Genomic DNA, 21,037 nt, shown 5'->3' with positions numbered 1-21,037 from the left:
AAAAATTGAAAAATATAACCGCACTTTTTATATTGATTGTGTTTTTTATTTTGAAATAACTTAAAAAAAAATTTTATTTACATCCAAGTTAGCTCACATAAAGTGTAATAATGGTTTCAGGAGTAGAATTTAATGATTCATCACTTCCATATAACAGCCAGTGCTCATCCCAACAAGTGCCCTCCTTAATGTCCATCACTCATTTAGCCCATCCCCCCACCCAGCACCCCTCCAACAACCCTCAATTTGTTCCCTGTATTTAAGCATCTCTTATGGTTTGTCTCCCTCCCTGTTCTTGTATTATGTTTTCTTCCCGTATGTTCATCTGTTTTGTATCTTAAAGTCCTCATATGAGTGAAGTCATATATTTGTCTTTCTCTAATTTTGCTTAGCATAATACCCTCTAGTTCCATCCACGTTGTTGCAAATGGCAAGATTTCATTCTTTTTCATCACCTAGTAATATTCCGTTGTGTATATATACCACATCTTTATCCATTCATCCATCGTTGGACATCTGGGCTCTTTCCATACTTTGTCTCTTGTCGATAGTGGTGCTGTAAACATTGGGGTGCATGTGCCCCTTCGAATCAGCGTTTTGTATCCTTTGGGTAAATACCTAGTAGTGCAACTGCTGGGTCCTAGGGTAGCCCTATTTTAAATTTTTTGAGGAACCTCCAGACTGTTTTACAGAGTGGCTGCACCAGTTTGCATTCCTGATGGTGGTTTTTTCAAATCATGTGCATATATTACTTCTCATCAAAAGTTGATTTTTTTTTCAATTCTTATTAAAGCTTTACTTTTCAATTGATTAGCAGATTTTTTTTTTCCTGGCTATCCTCTAGCCAGAATCTCTAACAATTTCAACAAATTTTTTGTTTCCCTTTGGTGGAAAACCCCAACCAGGATCTGTGGTGTATGAACTAGCTTACCATTCTCCCCTATAGCAGTGAACACAGGCATGGACACATGGGTGGTAACGGCAGATATTGATTAATTTCCAAACTGGCATGCATAACTGAAAAGTCTTACAATATATTGTTTATCTTCGTTACATGTGATATTTTCTGTTCTCTGATATTTCCTATCCTGGTTTTTTTTTTTTTTTTTTTAACACTGATCATAAGCCAGGAAATTGATCCATCAAAGGATCCATCCGAGTCCATCAAAGGGTCATAACCCTCATATTAAAAGCACTATGCAAGATAGTTCTGGGTTCTCGGACTAGTCTGTCCTTCCCTTGCTGTGACCTTGGGCACTCTTATGCCCCTCTTTGAACTTGAATATATGGAAAGTTTGGAGATGTCCTGGAAGACCTCACATTTCCATAGCAATTTACTGTCTACAGTTATTAACTGTCCTGTGGAGTAGGCAAACCAGCACAATAATCATATTTTGGGGTAGGCACTCTTCTGTTCCCATACTACTTGAATATTCTCATGTTATATTGTGATGCTACATTAAATATTTCATTTTATTACTGTTTTATTCCACCCCCAACTTTAAAATTCTAGAAGACAGGCACTGTGTCTCACTAATCTATGGCGTATAAAGTTTGCTCAGTGAAAGTTTGAAATCCATGCTTGGGTGTTGAGACTCAGAGGGAGTCACCTCAATGCTCCTTGATAGAATTCCCACTGATTAAGTAGGTCGGTTCAGGATGTTTGCTCAAATGGGTATTGGAGTTCGACCAAATTGTTGTAATAAAACAAGAGTTTAATGCCTTAAAAAAAAAAAGTTTGTTAAAAGAAGGTTGAATGGAGCATTGGCTGTGTGTGAGGAAACGAAGAGCGGCTTTTTACAGAGAAAGCAGTATTTGAGCTAGATTACCAAACTTAGTGAAGAGGGAAGGGGAAGACACAAGAAACAATGAACAAAAGCATGGATGATAAAACAGGGCATGTTCAGGAAACATTAGTGGTTCAGTGTGTCTGGAAAGCAGCGATGGGTGAGGGAAAGATCATGTGTTTGGAAAGTTTGTTTAGGGCTGGGCTATCCAAGAGTTACGTTATCGTGGAGGCAGTGGGAAGCCCTTGAAAGTTTGTTAGAGAAATAGCATGATGTGATATATGATTTGGAAGAATACTTCTTAGAGAAACATGGAGGACAGATTCGAGGCGGGACACAGACTTTAGAGGCTGTACAGTAAGAGTTCAGGCAAGAGATGATGAGGACTTTGGTGAGAGCAGTGAGGACAGAACTGAGACCTGCTTGGTCCCCACACAGTCATGTGGAGTGGGTGAGTCAGCAGTGATCCCCCTCTAGGAGAGGGGCTCCTGCCTAGCTCCCTTGGTACCTAGCCATTGTTGTGTTCTGTTGTGTAGGACAGAATTATTTTGATTAATGTACTGTATGTTTCTTTTGACTCTTGACATTTCATGATTCCTCTCCAGTGATTTTTATCACTTCTGTTCCTTGCCAGAAAATAGAACTCAAGTGTTGTTTTCACTGCATGGGCACTTTCTAGAAGGCATAGTATGTAGTAGTTCTATTCTTAGGCTGTACAGTAACAGGATACTGGCCATTATTTGTGTTTGGCTTAATAAATACAATGATTGTGGAATTTGATCCTTTAATGTAGATGCCAGCTTGACTTTCTCTTGATCTCCCTAAGCTTGCTTGCTTTTTTTTAATATGAAATTTATTGTCACATTGGTTTCCACCCAAATTGAAACACCCAGTGCTCATCCCAACAGGTGCCCTCCTCAGTGCCCATCACCCACTTTCCCCTCCCCCCTACCCCCCATCAACCCTCAGTTTATTCTCAGTATTTAAGAGTCTCTTATGGCTTGCCTCCTTCCCTCTCTGTAACTTTTTTCCACCCCCCTTCTCCTCCCCACTGATCTTCTGTTGAGTTTCTAAGGATCCACATATGAGTGAAAACCTAAGGTATCTGTCTTTCTCTGCCTGACTCATTTCACTTAACCCTCTCCAGTTCCATCCATGTTGCTACAAATGGTCAGATTTCATTCTTTTGCGTTGCCAAGTAGTTTTCTATATATAAACCACATCTTCTTTATCCATTCGTTGGATAATAAATAAAGTTGATGGACATTTAGGCTCTTTCCATAATTTGGCTATTGTTGAAAGTGCTGCTATAAACATTGGGGTACAAGTGTCCCTATGCATCAGCACTCCTGTATCCCTTGGGTAAATTCCTAGCAGTGCTATTGCTGGGTCATAGGGTAGATCTATTTTTAATTTTTGGAGGAACCTCCACACTGTTTTTCAGAGCGGGTGCCCCAGTTTGCATTCCCACCAACAGTGCAAGAGGGTTCCCGTTTCTCCACATCCCCTCCAGCATCTATAGTCTCCTGATTTGTTCATTTTGGCCACTTTGACCTCACTCTGTGAGGTGGTATCTCAGTGTAGTTTTGATTTGTATTTGCCTGATGAGGAGTGACGTTGAGCATCTTTCCATGTGCCTGTTGGCCATCTGGATGTCTTCTTTAGAAATGTGTCTATTGATGTCTTCTGCCCATTTCTTCACTGGATTATTTGTGTTTTGGGTGTGGAGTTTGGTGAGTTCTTTATAGATGTTGGATAGTAGCCCTTTGTCCGATATGTCATTTGCAAATATCTTTTCCCCTTCCGTCGGTTGCCTTTTAGTCCCCTAAGTTTTCTTTATGGGTGCCTCATTTATAACTACCTGAGGTTCTTTATAATTTTTATTTCAGTTGTGGGAGTCCCCAGATCACCTTGGGTACTGGACAGTGTGTCAACTGCTCCACCTTGTAGGAGGCACTATCTTACCATCCGAAACTTTCCGCCAGGATTGTACTAAAGCTGGGAAAATACTACTTGGTAGTGAAAAAAAGCAGTCAAGTGAATCTCCCCTCACTTCATGGATTTCGACTCTGCCATCTGATGCCACTTTAAACTGTTTGCTCTATAATTCTCCTGCGTATGAAGCCTCATTTCCACGGATGGAAGGAATCTTATTTCTCCCTGTTGAAGGTAAGCAAATACTATTTTGGGGGCTTTTATGGTCTCAGGTACATTCATTTCCTCAAGGCAGATCCATGCTTTTCACTTGTTTAGAGTTTCCAGCAGGCTAGGCGCTCAATGCTTGTAATTAAAAGATACCCATGTAAAGGGGCACCTGGGTGGCTGGCTCAGTGGGTTAAGCATCTGACTCTTGGTTTTGGCTCAGGTCATGATCTCACAGTTCATGGGTTCGAGCCCCACATCGGCCTCTGTGCTGGCAGTGCTGAGCTTGCTTGGGATTCTTTCTCCTTCTCTCCCCTCTCCCTCTCCCCCTTCCCCCACTCTCTTTCCCTTTCTTTCAAGATAAATAAACTAAAAAAACAACAACAAAAAAGATACCTATGTAGAATCAGAGGTACCACAGGAAAGGGTTGGACGTGGGCACAGTATAACTGCCAGCCCACCTTTGAAAAGAACTAGTGAGTGATTGTTTAAAGAGTTTCCCAGCTGGGGTGCCTGGGTGTCTCAGTCAGTTAAGCATCCGACTTCCACTCAGGTCATGATCTTGCAGTTTGTGAGCTCAAACCCCTCATCTGTCAGCACAGAGCCTGGAGCCTGCTTTAGATTCTCTCTCTCTCTCTCTCTCTCTCTCTCTCTCTCTCTCTCTCTCTCTCTCTGCCCTTTCCCCGCTCATGCTCAAGTGCTCACTCTCTCTTTCCCTCTCTCTCCCCCCTCCCTCTCAAAAATAAACATTAAAACATTTTTTTAAAAAAAGTTTCCCAGCTGTTGTAAAGAAGGATAATATTGTTCAGGTGCCCAAGCAGAGGGGGTGGTAAGGTTTCCCACCTCATAGAAGAGATTGAACAATTGAAGACCATAGAGAAGCGATGACTGATTAAGAGAAGAAATAAAGGGCGCCTGGGTGGCGCAGTCGGTTAAGCGTCCGACTTCAGCCAGGTCACGATCTCGCGGTCCGGGAGTTCGAGCCCCGCGTCAGGCTCTGGGCTGATGGCTCAGAGCCTGGAGCCTGTTTCCGATTCTGTGTCTCCCTCTCTCTCTGCCCCTCCCCCGTTCATGCTCTGTCTCTCTCTGTCCCAAAAATAAATAAACGTTGAAAAAAAAAGAGAAGAAATAAGTTAGTTAAGAGGCGCTGAGAATGGTGCTTGTTACCAGGAAGAGCCAGCATGGTGAACTCTTCGTAAATTGGCTTTGCCGTGTGGTCTGTCGTATGGTGAATCTCCTTTGTGAATCCTGTCTCCACACAGGAGTAATCCTACCTAGAGATGTAAACCTAAAACTATGTGATGCATTATGTGCAGTTTAAGGAAACTTCAAGAGTAGTTTTGTTTAACCAGTTCTGTCATACCTACTTTTTAGACTTTAACATTTTAATAAGATCTGATACCCTGGGCTTAAGAGGCAGTGTTGTCTTTTTTGCAAGTAATGTGTATTACTTGAATACTTACGTCGAAGGCGTAATTATTGAGAAGTTCTGACATTTAGTTGCACCCGTGTAATTCTTTTCATCTATCTCTCTTCCCAGAGAGCGAAATGAACTTGCTCTGATAGCCTGTTGGCAGTGGAATGACGGTTGAAGTGTGAAGTGACAGTTACTAGCACCTCGACTGACAATCTGATTTTTTTCTTCTTACTATTCTATTTTTAGTACCTCTCACATTAGAATTTTAATATTCCTTATTTCTAATAGACAAAGAGATTCAAGAAACATGGACAGTCACCCTAGAGCCCTTGGCCATGCATCAGAGACACTTTCAGAAGCCAGTCAGAATTTTCCTAAAAGGCACAGCAGCCCGGTGGTCTCTCCCAGCGAGCAGCATTTTGGGCACCGATAGCTGGCTGCTACAAAGTCCAGAGGAGAGCAAATCAACTCAAAGGCTGTTATTTCAGCAGCTGGTAAGCAGGCTGACTGCTGAAGACTTACACCTGGTAGGTACCGTGTACACGCTGAGTTATTCCGGTCTGATAACGCACTTGTACGGTTCAATAAGGGGTCTGTGAGGAGCCAAGGCTGGATCTACATAACATACTTTCAGTGACACAGGTGATGTTTTTGTGAATCATACTGTTTCACGGTAGCATCATGACGGTGCTTGTTGGTGAACAAACAGTTTATAAAATTGCATGTACCTTGATTCCCATTAAGTTAAATTATATTCACATGGGAAGAAAAGGCAGCAGGTCAAATGGAAGCATTAGGGTGGTGAAATCATGTGTGGTTTCTTGCTATTTTTTTGAGTGTTCTAATATGTGTTTCTAAACTTATGTATTTTTATATACTAAATGTCATTGCTATGAAGCCCTTCACTGTAAAATTGGATGTAATAGTGTTTAATAGTTCCACAAACTTAGAAATGTCTTCTGAAAAACACATAGGTACCCAGATTTGATTGAAAGGTGATGATTATTTTCAACTACTGGCAATTTTTTTACCTTACTTTGTCTTTTGCCTCTGTAACCTCAGAAGGCTTCTGTCGTCTAGATCCTTTGTGAAACATAGAAAAACTGTAGTCTCTGGACCGATGTCGTTCTTTCTAAGAGTTACGTGTGTTCTGAATGAAAGAGCTCGACTCGGGGAGTCAGCTGGGCCTCTGCTCTGTTCTGCAATTATGTATCTAAATCCCTTAAGTGGTAGTATTGCCTCATGGTTAAGAGCATGGGTTTCGAATTCATACACATACAGGCTTGGCTTCTGCCTCTTACCAACTCGGTAACCTTAAACAGGTTACTTATTCCTCAGCCTTAATCCCTCCTCTGTAAAATGGGGGTAATAATCATTTTTTTTACCTCAGAGCGGCTGTGAGGATTCGGTGAGTTATAATCACATAATAAGTGCTTAGTAAATATTCCTGGTAACCTTAGGTTTTTCTTGTTTATAGATTGAGAGATTAGGATCATGTGGCCACTAAATTCAATTCTAGCACTAATACCCATCCAGCCCGTCTGTTCCACAGTTTTGTCTTTTGTAATAATCATTGGGAGAAGCTATCATTCTGTCTTTTACTAAGCTACATTCTCCTTTAGCTGTACGTCAGCAGTCTTCTCAATTAATTAGACCTTCTGATGCAGGTTGCCAGCGTGGACCCTGGCGAAGGCTGGCCCCCCATCACTGGAGTTATTTCCCCCCTCTCTACCAATGCTACAATTCTCACTGTGTTCCGCACCGAGGAGGCTGAATTTCAAAGACATTTTCTCCAAACAGTTGTGGCAGAGAGCCCCCAGGATACAGCGTCCCTTTTTTCTGATGTTATGGATATTGTACTGAGTCAGATTCACAGTTCACTTGAGGATCCTGCCACCTGTGGTAAGCTCCTGAACCGATAACTAACATACTCTAGGGCAGTGGTTTATAGTTTCTTCTATCATCAGAATTTGTTTCACTATGCTCTTCGTAGAACCCCAATATCTATTGTAAAACAGATAAAAGCAAGCTACAATACTTCAGGCAGTTTAAATCATCATTATTTGTAGAAATCCTGAAGCACCTCTGAGGAGGCCAAAGGCTCTATGAAACTGGTGTGAAATCAGAGGTATGAGATGAAACCTGTATTTTAATATACTTATTGAAAGTGAAAGTATTGTGCTCCTGTCCACCTCCAATCTGGTGCATTGTTACTAATAACAGTACAAACCCTATTTATGCCAGGTAGATATAAATATAATCAATTTGATATTTATCCCATTCATTCAACAGATTTATTGAGTGCCTGCTATGGCAGGCACTGTTCTAAGTAACGGGAATATATCAGAGAACAAACTAGACAAAAGTCTGTTCTTACAGAGTGTACCATCTAGTCTGAGGAGACCAGACAGTGAATAAGGAAATTGCACAGTATATTTAGAAGAGATAAGTGCCATAGTCATAAAGCAGGAAAAAGGGAATAGGGAGAGTTAAGGGGTGGGGGGTTGAAATTTTAAACAGGCTTTGTTGAAAAAATAATATTTGAGCCAAGGCTTGAAGGAAGTGATACAAAGAGGTAACAGCAAACGCCAAGACTCTGAGAAAGGTGTGTGTCTGTTACATTTGAGGGACCGCGAGCAAGCCTGCGTTTTGTACACTGTCGGGAGTGGCATTTTTCAGTGACAGCATAGACCTGTTGGGGTTGGTGGTGTGGATGGCGGAGTGTTGTTAGTGATGCGGCTGTGCATCCTTTGTAAGAACGCGGCCAGTCCAAGGGAGGAGCAGGTGTTTGGATTCTCTGCTTCGGTCCTAATGCGTCTTTTTCTCTCCTTCCTCTCCCATCTCTGCTCCTGTCCCTGTAGCTCCTCCTGTTCCAGAGTGGGCCCAGCAGGAGCTTGACCGCACCGGTCCTTGGAGCGCGGCCGTCATGGAGAAGTGGTTCCCCTGCTCTAACCTGACTGGCGCTAGTTCAAGTCTGATGGAGTCATTTTGGTAAAACTTTATTTCTCTGGATATTGATTGATGAAATCGGCCCTCACTTATCTGCTTATGGGTTTGTTTGTTTTTTTAGCATACTGCATTTTCTTAGTGTAGTCCAGTAATACTAAAAACTACACATGGAGAGCATTGTTTAATGGGGAGAGAGTTCAGTCTTACAAGATGGAAAGAGCTCAGGAGATGGATGGAGGTGATGGTTGCACAACATTATGAATCTACTTAAAACTACTGAACAGTGTACTTAGTGTATTTTACCACAATTAAAAAACTTGGGAAAAATTAATTACAAAAACAAAATGTTCCCATTATGGAAGAAAATTTTTAGTATTAAATCTCAGTAAAAATGAAAAATAACAAATTTGTATAATGCAGCTAAGTGTATGCATACAGGAAGATTTAAGAGCTTAAACTGTCTTTCAAATAAGAAAAGTTAGGGGCACCTGGGTGGCTCAGTTAAGGGTCTGACTTGGTTTTGGCTCAGGTCATGATCTCCTGGTTCGTGAGATCGAGCCCCACATTGGGCTCTGCTCACACCTAAGAGCCTGCTTGAGATTCTTTCTCTCCGTCTCTCTGCCCCTCCCCTGCTCACACACGCTCTCTCAAAATAAGTAAACATTTAAAAATAATAAGGGGAGTGTAGGTGGCTCAGTCAGTTAAGCGGCCAACTCTTGGTTTCAGCTCAGCTCAGTTCGTGATTTCGATCAAGCCCCACATCAGGCTTCCCATTGATGGTGCAGAGCCTGCTTGAGATTCTTTCTCTCTGCCCCTTTCCCACTCACTCTCTCTGTCTCAGAATGGATGAATGAATAAACTTAAAAAAAATTTGTTTTAATAAAACAAAAAATAAAAAAATAAAACATTAAAAGCGAATTAGCTAAGGGTCCAGTACAGTAAATAACACAACAGAGTAAATCCCCAAAATAAAGAAGGTAGTAATAAAGATAAGAACAATAATCACAGACAATAGAAATCAACAAACATAAAGTGATTTTTTGAGAAGTCAAATAAAATGGAATTATCTATTGTAAAATTGAGTAATTTTTTTTAAAAAAGAAGACATAAACCATATTAGAAATGTAAAAGATGAAGCAGAAATTCAAAATAGTATTGAGAGGTAAAGTCAAGGTTTATTTTTGCCATCTAGATAACCAGTTCCAACCCTGTTTATTAAAAGTCTTTTTCTCATTAAATTACTGTAGCACTTTGTCCAAATCAGTTCACCACCATTGTGCAGGTTTATTTCTGCAAAGAATCTAGTCCAGAAGTTGTTAATATCACATTGTCTTGAGTACTGAAATCAAGTAGTTTTAGTCCTCTCAACTTTGTTTTGTTTGGTTTTGTTTTCAGAATTGCTTTGACTATTTGAGAAACTTTGCATTTCCCTGTAAATTTTAGAATTATTCTGTTAATTTCCACCAGGAAACCCTGCTAGGATTTTAGCTAAGAGTACATTGAGTCTGTAGATCAATTTGGGAAGAATTGACTTAATAATGAGTCTTCTGATTCCTGGATGTGGTATAGCTTGCCAGGGCTAAGACAGGACAGGTGCACTTTTCCCTATAAGATAGCAGTGTTTACCATAAAGCACTAATAAATAAGGTGGTGTGGTATTGGTGCAAGGATCAACAGAGAGACCCATACAGCAGTAGAGCCCAAAGAGTATGGGAGCTCAGCATACACCAAAGGCAGAATTATAAGTAGACTGTTGGGGAAAGAATAGACTGTTCTATTAATGGTGATGTGACAATTGGCTCTCCAGAAGAAAAGCAATAAAAATTAGATTTCTACCTCACAGCATACACAGTGATAAGTTCCTGATCAATTTTAAACAAATGTGAAAAGTAAAACTTTAAAATCTTAAGGGAAAACACAGGAGGAGTTCAGGCTTGGAATGGTTTTCTTACATAAAACATCAAGCACTGAAACCATGAAGGAAAATATATGACTATAATTTAGAATTTCCTATATGATGAAAAGGCCTAGTCATAGGCCTAGGTAGCTGTAACCCATATAACCAGCAGAGGATTTGTATCTAAATTAGTACAGAGCTCCTAAAAATCAATAAGAAGAAAAGCAATTGGGCACAGAATGCAAACAAGCAATTCATACAATGAAATCCAATAGAGCAGTAATTTGAAAAGATAAGATACTCCGTTTCAGGGTGCCTGGCTGGCTCAGCCAGCACAGCGTGTGACTCTTGATCTCGGGGTTCTGAGTTTGAGCTCCACATTGGGCCTAGTAGAGCTTACTTTAAAAAAAAAATGCTCAGTTTAAGCAAATGGAAATGAAAACGACAGTAAGAACCGCCCCACAAGATTCTGTTTTATACCCATTAGATTGTCGAAGGTCAGTAAGTCGGATATAGCACATAAAGAAATGAGAACACTTTCGATGATAGAATTGTAAATAGTTACAACCATTTTAGAGAACAGTTTGTATTCCTCGTAAAGGAGAAACTTTACATGCTGGCACCCAGCAATTCCACTTTTACATGTCTACATTAAAATATTTGCACAAATACAAGGAGAGCTACACTCAATTGTTCATTGCCAGTCGTTACAAGTGAAAAAGTGGAAAGAACCGGCTATCTGTCAGCGGGGAAACGGATAAACAGACTATGGTATAGTTACACAATAGAACATTATAGATAGATTAGTAAAACGGAATAAACGAGCTATTTATATACTCATGAAAAATGTTGAGTACAGACAGAAAATTGCAAAAGGATGATGTATGGTATTTTTTAAACTTCCAATATATACAATAGCAATTTATGTTGGTTTTAATACATACGTATGTCTCTATAAATCAGATACAAGTCTAGGAATACTTCTGGAAGGAAAGGATGGGAAAAGATTGGGGCTTTTCTGTGTCTATAATGCTTAATTTCGTTAAAAGAATCTGAAGTCGATAAGGTCAAGCTTTAGCAAATATTTAATCTTTGTGGGAAGAACATATCTAATAATGCTTTCACTCCTTTTCTGTGTAATTGAAAGGCTCATAAGTTCTAAAAAAATTAACAGAATGAAAAACAAACCATCCCTACAGTTAAAGGAAATCCCAGCACACTTAGGGAGAATCAGTCTGCTTCAGAACTGCACGTGTGAAGCCGAGAAGCCCAGCCCATTCAACCAATGTCACCATAACTTCCTCCCACTTTTAGATCAGATAATGGAAGATAGTGAAATATAAGTAATAAGTTTTTGTTTTGTTTGCTTTTGAACGTTTACTTATTTTTGAGAGAGCGCGAGCTGGGGAGGGACAGAGAGAGGGAGACAGAGGATCAGAAGCAGGCTGCTCATGCACTATGGATGCGCCGTCAGTGCAGAGCCCGACGCGGGGCTCAAACTCACAAACCATGAGATCATGACCTGAGCCGAAGTCAAACGCTCAACCGGCTGAGCCATCCACGTGCCCCTACAAGGAATACGTTTTCAAAGTTTTGCTCTTTTCATGGTTTCCCTTAGTGATGTTTAGCCCCAGGCAGAGAAGCATTTAATATCTAATCCCCTCTGCCACACTTCCTCCCCTTCTCATCAATTCCAGATTAGTTTACTATGATGTAATGGTGATGTGAAAGAATTATTCAGAAGGCACTGTGACACTCACTATACTGTATTGCATCGTCTTCTACTTTAATGTATGGGCAGTGGGTAGAAAACAACTATGGAATAGTTGCCTAAATTAGACATGTACCGTAGGACCTTAAGGATCTCATCAATATAGAAGTCACTACCATATGTAATGATTAATGGTTTTGTTAACAGGTGGCTTCTGTCCCTGAGTCTGTTTAAATCATAAATGAGAAGAGAGAGAAAATACATTTTTTGAAGGCTGCTTGTGGGGATATCTTTTGATTAGCTTTTAAAGGCTAATGAATTTTGTTTTTAAAGCATTTTGAAAAATCAGAATTTCAGCTTTGTACTAGACATCTTGACTTGTTCACAGGTTACTACAGGCTGCCTCGTCTAATAAGGAAGAGTCTTCCAAAACTGAAAGTGAATTAACGTGTTGCCTCTCTGACCTCTACCAGAGAAAGTCTCGGGAAGAATCCACTGTGTCTAATCAGGAAGACAGCAAAAAGAAACGTATGCACATACTGTTTCTTGGTGTAGTCTTTCTTGAGAGTGTGTGTTTTAAAAGACTGGAATTCCCTAAAATGGGGTTGAAACGGTAACTGAATAAGAGGACAAGTTCTTGCATTTCAAACTTGAAAATGATTACATTAGTACAAAAGTGATGTTAAAAAATCGCCTACAATCTTACCTTCTTAATAAACCATTTCCATTTTTAGTTATGCAAATACAACTTTGTATGCTACTCATCAATATTTATTTCCCTGTGCCGCCTTGCCTTTTCAGTTACTGTTCCACCTCATTGCCTCACAAGATTGATGAAATTTTTCTGTTGTTGAACGGTTTTCAATTTTTATCATTATAAGTAATACCGTAGTATATGGGGTGCATAGGATTTATTCTTTGAGTGACTTCCGTAGTGTAAATTATCTGGAACAAGTTACTGTATCAAAAAGTGGGGGAAAAGTAGCTTGCAATGCATACTGTTCAATTGCCTTCCAGAACTTTTGTCACAACTCTGTGACCACTGGGTGATGATACCTTGGGTCTGTTCGGCCTCTGCCTTCCTAAATATCATCCGATCTTGTTGCCGTATTTAGTTCCTAAACTTGCGTTACAAGAAGAGCTCTCTCTCTCTTCTGTGTTGTAGGTACAGACCGATGGGAGAACCACCTCATTCACATCCTCCTGAAGGGATGTACTTTATTGCAGTATCCCTTCACAGAATACTGAGTCTGAATTAAAGCATTACTAATTCTGCAGAAGTAAAAGCTATTTTACTTGTCTTCCCACGATGCTGTTTTGGTAGGAGGGGTCCCTCGCACCCCAGTGAGGCAGAAGATGAACACCATGTGCCGTTCCTTAAAGATGTTGAATGTCGCGAGGCTGAACGTGAAGGCCCAGAAGTCGTGTCCAGATGGCAGTCCAGATGCCACCGGGGAGAAGGGGATCCCAAGGGCAGCCGTTGGAAGAACGGCAGATAAAGTGGAAAACCGAGGGAGAACACTCCGAAGCTCTAAACCTAAAGGTATTTATTCCTCGATGCCATCGCGTTTTGGGGTCTAAGGCCACGCTTATTCTTTCATACCCTTGTATTTTTATAAATTTTAATCCTGTCCTTCAGTTGATGAACATTTATTGAATATCTGCTGAATTCCTCAAGGTGTGTTACAGGGAATACAATAAAAATAGGATCATGTCCTATTCTCAGATTTATGATCCAATCACAAAGATGACCATAGTGAATTCATATATGCATGTGTACATGCGAGCGTACACACACACACACACACACACACACGAAGTACATAATGGACTAATACAACGTAAGACATAAGAGAGCCAAGAAGCTACAACAGCAAAGACATACAAGGCGTCAAGAACGAGAAGGTCGGCCTTGGGCCAGAAGAGGCTGAGAAGGCTTCTAAGGAGGCAGTGGAGCCCAGGCTGGAGTTTAAGGAACAAGCAGAATTCAGATGGCAGGAGGGTAAAGGGAGAGCGTACTAGATGGGAGATTAGCCTCAGTAAAGTCACAAGAAGGGCCATGGCATGGCCCTAGGACAGGGAGTTAAAGAAGCTTTAGCCATTGAGGAAGAGAGGGAGATGGGGAAGCTTTGTGACTCATCTAGTGTATTGAGGTCTTTCAGAGTTGGGCAGAAGAATTTCATCCAGTAGTGTTAATTTTCCTATTTGTTTCTTTCTTTGCTAAAAAATGGATTGCATTGCAGTGTGTTTCTCATCCTCAGGGCACATTCTTAGCTCACGCTACCAGAGCCGGTCCTGTGGGAGGTGAACTTTGGACAATAACTGCATGATGTTACCTTTGATTTCTTTTGAGAATTCTGGAGTAAAAGTTTTCTGCTCCTTGAAGAGTTTTTCTTTTCCCCACCTTTGGAATATTAGATTCACAGATGATAATCAGTTTGAATGGGACAGAACATCTTTAATGAGCTAGTAAAGAAGTATTCACGAATGTGGATGGTTCATTCAAGGGAGAGCAAAATTAACAGTACTCAAGTGCCATTAATATTAACACAGTTTCTGGATTAGATTCTGAGCAGAAATAGACCCGCCCAACAGTGGTACATGCTTTTGGACAAATGTGCCCCAATAATTCAGTGGGAAAACGATAATCTTTTCAACAAATGGTGCTGGAACAGATGGGTGTCTTGATGGAAAAAAATGAACTTTGACCTCCCCTCTTAGTATTTCAAATCTCTGCTCTATTTTTCCATTCTAATACTGCTTATTTATCCTTTCTCTATTTAATATTCCTCAGTCTTACTATAGATTTCTGTATCTGGTTTTGCAGAGAATTATTTTTTTGTTTCTGCTGATCTCTCTTGTTTTTTTTTCCCTACTTAATTCATTTCTGTTCCTGTCTTTAGTATTGCCTTTGTTTTTTGGATTTATTCTCTCACGCTGTTTCTTCTGTTGTACCCTTAGCTAATTGGTTTTTATTTTTCTTCTTTAAAAGATTATTTAAGTCCATGAACTTTCCTTTAAGTTTTAATTTAAGTGCATTATACAAGTTTGCTATGTTCTGTTTTCATTGATACTTCTAAATATTTGGTGACACCCAGAATATAAGGGAATTTTTTAACCCAATCTGATAGTTTCTCTTAACCAGCATGTGCATTTGTGAAATAGATGTTTATAATTATTGATAAGCTTGGATGTTTTTTAGAGTCTTATTTTGTGCTTTCTAGGTTTTTTGTTTGTTTTTTCCTTTCTAGCAGACTGGGATCAATCAAGTTTTGTTTGTTCCTCTTCCTTTCTGCTGGGTTTGGAGGTTATATAGGTGTTTTTTTGTTTGAGAGAGAGAGAGAGAGAGAGAGAGAGCGCGCGAGAGTGCACGTGAGAGTGCAAGCAGGGGAGAGGGGCAGAGGGAGAGAGAATGAATCTCAAGCAGGTACCCCGCTCTGTGTGAAGCCTGACGCGAGGCTCGATCCCACAACCCCTGGGATCATGACCTGAGCCAAAATCACTAGTCAGACGTTCAACCTACTGAGCAACCCAGGCATCCCTTTTCTTTTCTTTTTTTAAGATTTTATTTTTAAGTAATCTGTTCACCCAACATGGGGCTCGAACTCACAACCCTGACATCAAGAGTCGCATGCTCCACTGACTGAGCCAGCCAGGCGCCCCTATAGTTTCTTTTCCATTAATAGTTATCGTTAAATTTATAATATGTACATTTGATTTGCAGAGCCTTAATTAATCGGGATCTCTGCATTTCTCAGCCTCCCCACCACTGACATTTTGGATGTCTGTTAGGGGCTGTTAGGGGCTGTCCCTTGAACCACAGGATGTTTAGCAGCATCCCTGGCCTTTGGTCACTAGATGCCAGGAGCACCCTCCTCCTCCCCACCAGTCTGGCAACCCGGAGGTAGCCACACGTGCCCTGGGAGGCAAGATACCTAGTTGACAACCACTGGCTTAAGCCATACAGTGACTTCAGCTGGATGTGATGATCAACTTAATTTTTTTTTTTCACAGACTTTAAAACTGAAGAGGAGCTCCTGTCTTACATACATGAAAATTACCAAAAGACTGTGGCCACAGGAGAAATCCTGTTGCATTCATGTGCTCGGAATATGATCTCAACCATTAAAGCATTCCTAAAGTCAAAAGGCACCAAGGAATTGGAAGTAAGAGAGTATGGATGTTGCTGTTTATTATAGGTGGAGTGGTTGGTTGTTCGTTGGTGGGTTTGGTTCATATGTCTTGGGAAATGATTGCTATGCAGTGTGTGATTCAAAAATAAGAGAAGGGATGAACTTAATTCCAGATCTTGGGAAGTAGACACAATGAACTGGTAAAGCAGAAATCCGGAAATAGACTGGGTGAGGGTAGTGGTAATTACATATACTTCTTTTTAATGTTTTTTAAAGAGCAGAGGAGAGGGGGAAAGGGGCACATCGAGAGAATCCTAAGCAAAGCTTCATGCTCGGTGTGGAGGCCGACTTGGGGGGCTCGATCTTACAACTGCGAGATTATTACCTGAGCCAAAATCAAGAATTGGATGTTTAACTGACCCACCCAGGCGCCCCTTCGTGTACTTCTTTTCTAACAAAATCTCTGTTCTCAACTACATGTTAGCTGCATGAATTAAACCAGCGGTTTTTACCTTAGGTGACTTTAGAGTCACCTAGAACATTTTTGAAAAATGCTAATGCCTGGTTTCCTCAAGACCAACAGAAACAGATCTCTTGGGCTTGGTTCCTGGGTATATGTACTCATAAAAAGCTTCGTAGATGATTCTATGCAGAGGGAGTATTGTAAACCACTGGTTTAGACCATGCTGTCATTGTCTTTATTCACGGTTAGTGCTGAAAGCCAGTCTCCTTCTCAAAAATAGATAGGAGTTATTTATAGTCCTTAAGGTTTTTTTTTTTTTTTAAGGTCAGACATGCAAGCTTGTTGTAGCCACGCCTCCTTGCTCTTAAATATCTTTTTTACCCTGTTTTTTTTTTTTGAAGATATGAAATAAGAACATTCATTTCACTATTTTTCGTTCAATAAGAGGGAAATACCTAAGGGGATATACTTCCCTTCTTAGGGCATTAGTCAGCTGTGAAATAAATTAGATATAATAAGTAACTCAGTTTTCTCCTAGGTAATAATTCTGTATTTTCAGATGAACTGCCTGAATCAGGTAAAAAATCGCCTCTTAAAAACTAGCAAAAGTCTTCGACAAAATCTGGGCAAAAAAGTGGATGAAGATAAAGTCAGAGAGTAAGTAACTACCTTTGTTGATTGATTGACTGATTTACCACCACTCCCAAACAAAGCTCTAAGATTTGCTTCTATTCATTTAAAATAGATTGCCAATTGTTCAAAGAGGCTCTTTGTGCCTGATTCTTCGTGATGTTTTAAGGTGCAGTTTGAGTTACCCATTTATCTAATAATCATGTCATTACTTAGAGAAAGCAATGACTCTTCTTTTTGGTTGTCGGTTCTTCTGGAAAAAGATCTTTGCTTAAGGAAGGAGCTTTTAGTTAAATGGCACTCATGATCGATATGACCAAGTATTTTTTCTCTCAAGGTGCCGGCTTCAGGTATTTCTTCGTTTGGAGATGTGTCTGCAGTGTCCTTCCATACATGAAAGTGTAGATGATATGGAGCAAGTGGTGAAGGAGGCAAGTATATAAGCCCAGCGCCCCTGGGAATCAGCCTCAAAGACTTTCAGCGTCCCTGTAGAAGGCATATGGTAATTTTCCACTGTCTTCTTCAGGTGACAGATTTGCTGCGCATGGTGTGTTTAACTGAGGATTCGGCATACCTCGCGAAGTTTCTGGAAGAAATTTTGGAGTTGTGAGTTTGAGGACTAGTAACTTCACTACTCTTTTACCAGGAACCACGTGTGGTATTGTGTGCGAATCGTGGAATGGGAGGACTGCTTTTCGTGCTGGATGAGGGGTGGAACAGAGAGGGTGGAATGGTGGCTGCTCCACGTTCACCCAGTCTGTTCCGCAGGTATATTGGCTCCATCCCGAAGACACTCGGAACTCTTTACGACAGCCTGGGGTTTATGATTCCTCAGAAGCTAGCTGGCGTCCTTCCTCTAGACTTTTTCAGCGATGACTCCATGACACAGGAGAGCAGATCACCGCTTCTTTCTGTGCCTCTTCTGTCAAGTGCTCAGAGATCAGTGTCGGGCGGCACTGAATCTGACCAACTGGAGGAGCTTCGTACCAGATCAGCTAAGAAGAGAAGGTGGGAGCTCAAGAGATTGGAGGAATTACTTGCACTGTTGTAGTTCAGACAGAGGGCAGTTGCCTTTAAATAATTGAATTCCTAGCTGCCCTTACTTCTGAATCATAGAAACCACTTCTTGGAGTTGCTAACCTACATCATCTGATGCCTTTCACTACCCAGGGAATATGCAGTGTTGATGACGTGGTCCACAGTGTCCTTCTTACCTGTCCTCATGGGGTTGCCAGGAGCCTTTTATGAGACAAGTTGAGGGCTTCCGCGTACTTTCTGTTTTTCTTGATATTCTTCATTGCTCGTAACTAGTTGAATTTATAGCAGTTATTTTGGAAATTGTGAAGTTGGCGTATTTCGCTACAGATTCAGACCAGTGTCAAAAAAACTGACTTTTACTTAATGTTCTCTTAGAAACTCCGGTTCTTTTCTAATGTAACTACTTGTCACCTCTATTGAATGTGTTTTGGCTCTTTTTTTCTGTTTTTAAAAGGAAAAATGCGTTAATAAGACATAAAAGCATTGCAGAGGTTTCACAGAATCTTCGGCAAATTGAAATTCCCAAAGTGTCCAAGAGAGCTACAAAACATGTAAGTTATTTCCAGAGGACAGGAAATGGTGCTTCTAGGTCTGTTCTTTCCAGCAGGAGTTGATTGAATAAGTAAGATTGAAAGGCAGTGTCTCTCCTTTGAGGAAATGGTCATTGGAGAATATAGAAATAAAAGTAGATGTTTTTAATCCAACAAGTAAAGAACTATAAATTTGTTAAAGATAAGCCATCTTACCCAAAAGTGTGACAGTTAGAGGTGATACAAAGAAAATCAGCAAGTGAGAGTTAGGAATGAATAAGTGAATTCAAAATATCTAGATAAGAAAACTCACAAAATAATAACTAACATAAGCAAAGAGACCGTTGAAAAAGTAATGTGCATCATGATAGGACTTTGATTGCAGATCAGAAGGTGCTTTTCAGTACCTTTTACTTCAGTAAGGTGGGGTGGAGGAGGAGTGCTGTCGGGACCCAGGTGATCTGCTTTTCTGTGACAGTAGATGGGAGGACTTGAACCCAGCTGCAGTCTGTTAATATTAAGTAGAACTGATGTTTTATTAAGGAAAGAAGAGAGTACCTTGAAACTTTTTGGAACTGCAGGCACTCTGAGAAGAGTTAAAATTCTATAAGAACTAGTTTTAGAAGCATTAATCATAACGGTTTGCTTTGTTTCTAGATATGTATAGCTGTCCTTTGGGATTGGAGGTGGGATTGTATTTTAAGAGCTAGTGATATTGACTTCCTTAGTGTGCCTTCATAAGTGTCCATGAATCAGGCACTAATTGTATGTGTTGGAATCCTGAGTGGAGAGCAGGAAAATCCAAAAGTGACAGCAGCAGAAGTGGCAGGCTTCCTGTCTCTAGATGTTACAATGATTCACAGTCCTTTCTAGCACTCCTTAAGTCAGCCTCCATGTGGTAGTTCATTTCTTCAAGTAACACATTGGCATAATGGGAAAGAAACAACCCCAAGCTTTAAAAACAATTCCATTGTATAGCTGTATCTATATTTTTAGATTATTGTATAGCAAATAATTTAATATAGAGACTCCTTAAGATTATAGTCATCCTCGGGGTGCTTGGGTGGCTCAGTGGGTTAAGCATCTGACTTTTGAATTCGGTTCAGGTCATGATCCCAGGGTTGTGGAGTTGAGCCCTGCACTGGGCTCTGCGTGGAGCCTGCTTAAGATTCTCTCTCTCTCTCTCTCTCTCTCTCTCTCTCTCTCTGTCTGTCTGTCTCTCCCTCTCTCTGTCTCTCTCTCCCATACTCACAGTGTCACTGTAAAATTTAAAAAAAGTGGGGGGCACCTGGGTGGCTCACTTGGTTAAACATCTGACTTCAGCTCAGGTCATGATCTCACAGTTCATGAGCTCAAGCCCCACTTTGGGCTCTGTGCTGTCAGCACAGAGCCTGCTTCAGATCCTCTGTCTACCTTTCTCTCTGCCCCTCCCCCACTCATGTGCTCTCTCAAAAATAAACTTTTTTTAAATTTTTTTATTTAAAAAAATTTTTTTTTTGACGTTTATTTATTTTTGAGACAGAGAGCATGAACAGGGGAGGAGCAGAGAGAGAGGGAGACACAGAATTTGAAACAGGCTCCAGGCTCTGAGCTGTCAGCACAGAGCCCGACGTGGGGCTTGAACTCACAGACTGTGAGATCATGACCTGAGCTGAAGTCGGACGCTTAACTGACCAAGCCACCCAGGCACCCCACATTTTTTTTTTTTTAAAGAGTATAGTCATCTTCTAATTTATACAGGTTTTCCTTTACTTTTTTTAGTATAGAAGGTATACATGATCATCGTTAAAAAACTGAAACCTTAATAAGTTAAAAGTTAAGAGTGTCCCTCCTCTTCCCAGGCCCCTTTCTGTATACACCAATAGCACACATCAAAGGTTTCCACATACCTGGACACACGCCTATGCATAAATGTTACAAATCGTTACTAAGCTACTATACTTCTCCTTCCCACCCCCACCACTTTCTCCCATCATGTAGCTCTTTCTGTGTATGTACAGATAAGTCTTCCTTCGTTCTCTATTTTTTTTTTTCAATGTTTATTTTTATTTTTGGGACAGAGAGAGACAGAGCATGAATGGGGAAGGGGCAGAGAGAGAGGGAGACACAGAATCGGAAACAGGCTCCAGGCTCTGAGCCATCAGCCCAGAGCCCGACGCGGGGCTCGAACCCACAGACCGCGAGATCATGACCTGGCTGAAGTCGGACGCTTAACCGACTGCGCCACCCAGGCGCCCCTCCTTCTCTATTTTTAAAGGTCTTACTAATCTTTTAGTGTCTGTTGGATGGATGTATCAAAATGTTTTTCATTCTTTATGGATATTTAGGGTGTTTGTGTTT

The 21,037-nt window shown here is 40.7% G+C and overlaps 1 protein-coding gene across 3 annotated transcripts in view; it reads left to right on the top strand.

Annotated features, from left to right (window-relative positions):
• Positions 1-21,037, top strand: part of TICRR (TOPBP1 interacting checkpoint and replication regulator) — a 95,190-nt gene that overhangs the window by 50,404 nt on the left and 23,749 nt on the right. For all 3 annotated transcript variants that reach the window (XM_040493667.1, XM_040493665.1, XM_040493668.1), the window contains 12 exons: positions 3,677-3,956; positions 5,635-5,873; positions 7,014-7,248; positions 8,208-8,337; positions 12,292-12,431; positions 13,228-13,446; positions 15,918-16,069; positions 17,059-17,156; positions 17,467-17,560; positions 17,656-17,735; positions 17,898-18,137; positions 18,622-18,718. In XM_040493667.1, the coding sequence (XP_040349601.1) occupies positions 3,677-3,956; positions 5,635-5,873; positions 7,014-7,248; positions 8,208-8,337; positions 12,292-12,431; positions 13,228-13,446; positions 15,918-16,069; positions 17,059-17,156; positions 17,467-17,560; positions 17,656-17,735; positions 17,898-18,137; positions 18,622-18,718 (2,004 nt within the window). The remainder of the gene's footprint in view (positions 1-3,676; positions 3,957-5,634; positions 5,874-7,013; positions 7,249-8,207; positions 8,338-12,291; positions 12,432-13,227; positions 13,447-15,917; positions 16,070-17,058; positions 17,157-17,466; positions 17,561-17,655; positions 17,736-17,897; positions 18,138-18,621; positions 18,719-21,037) is intronic.

The sequence above is a fragment of the Herpailurus yagouaroundi genome, unplaced genomic scaffold (genome assembly GCF_014898765.1).
Source record: "Herpailurus yagouaroundi ecotype Mexico unplaced genomic scaffold, PumYag 185, whole genome shotgun sequence".
Taxonomy (NCBI): domain Eukaryota; kingdom Metazoa; phylum Chordata; class Mammalia; order Carnivora; family Felidae; genus Herpailurus; species Herpailurus yagouaroundi.
Note: the sequence above shows the minus strand (reverse complement) of the source record. Positions and strands in the feature narration are given on the sequence as shown.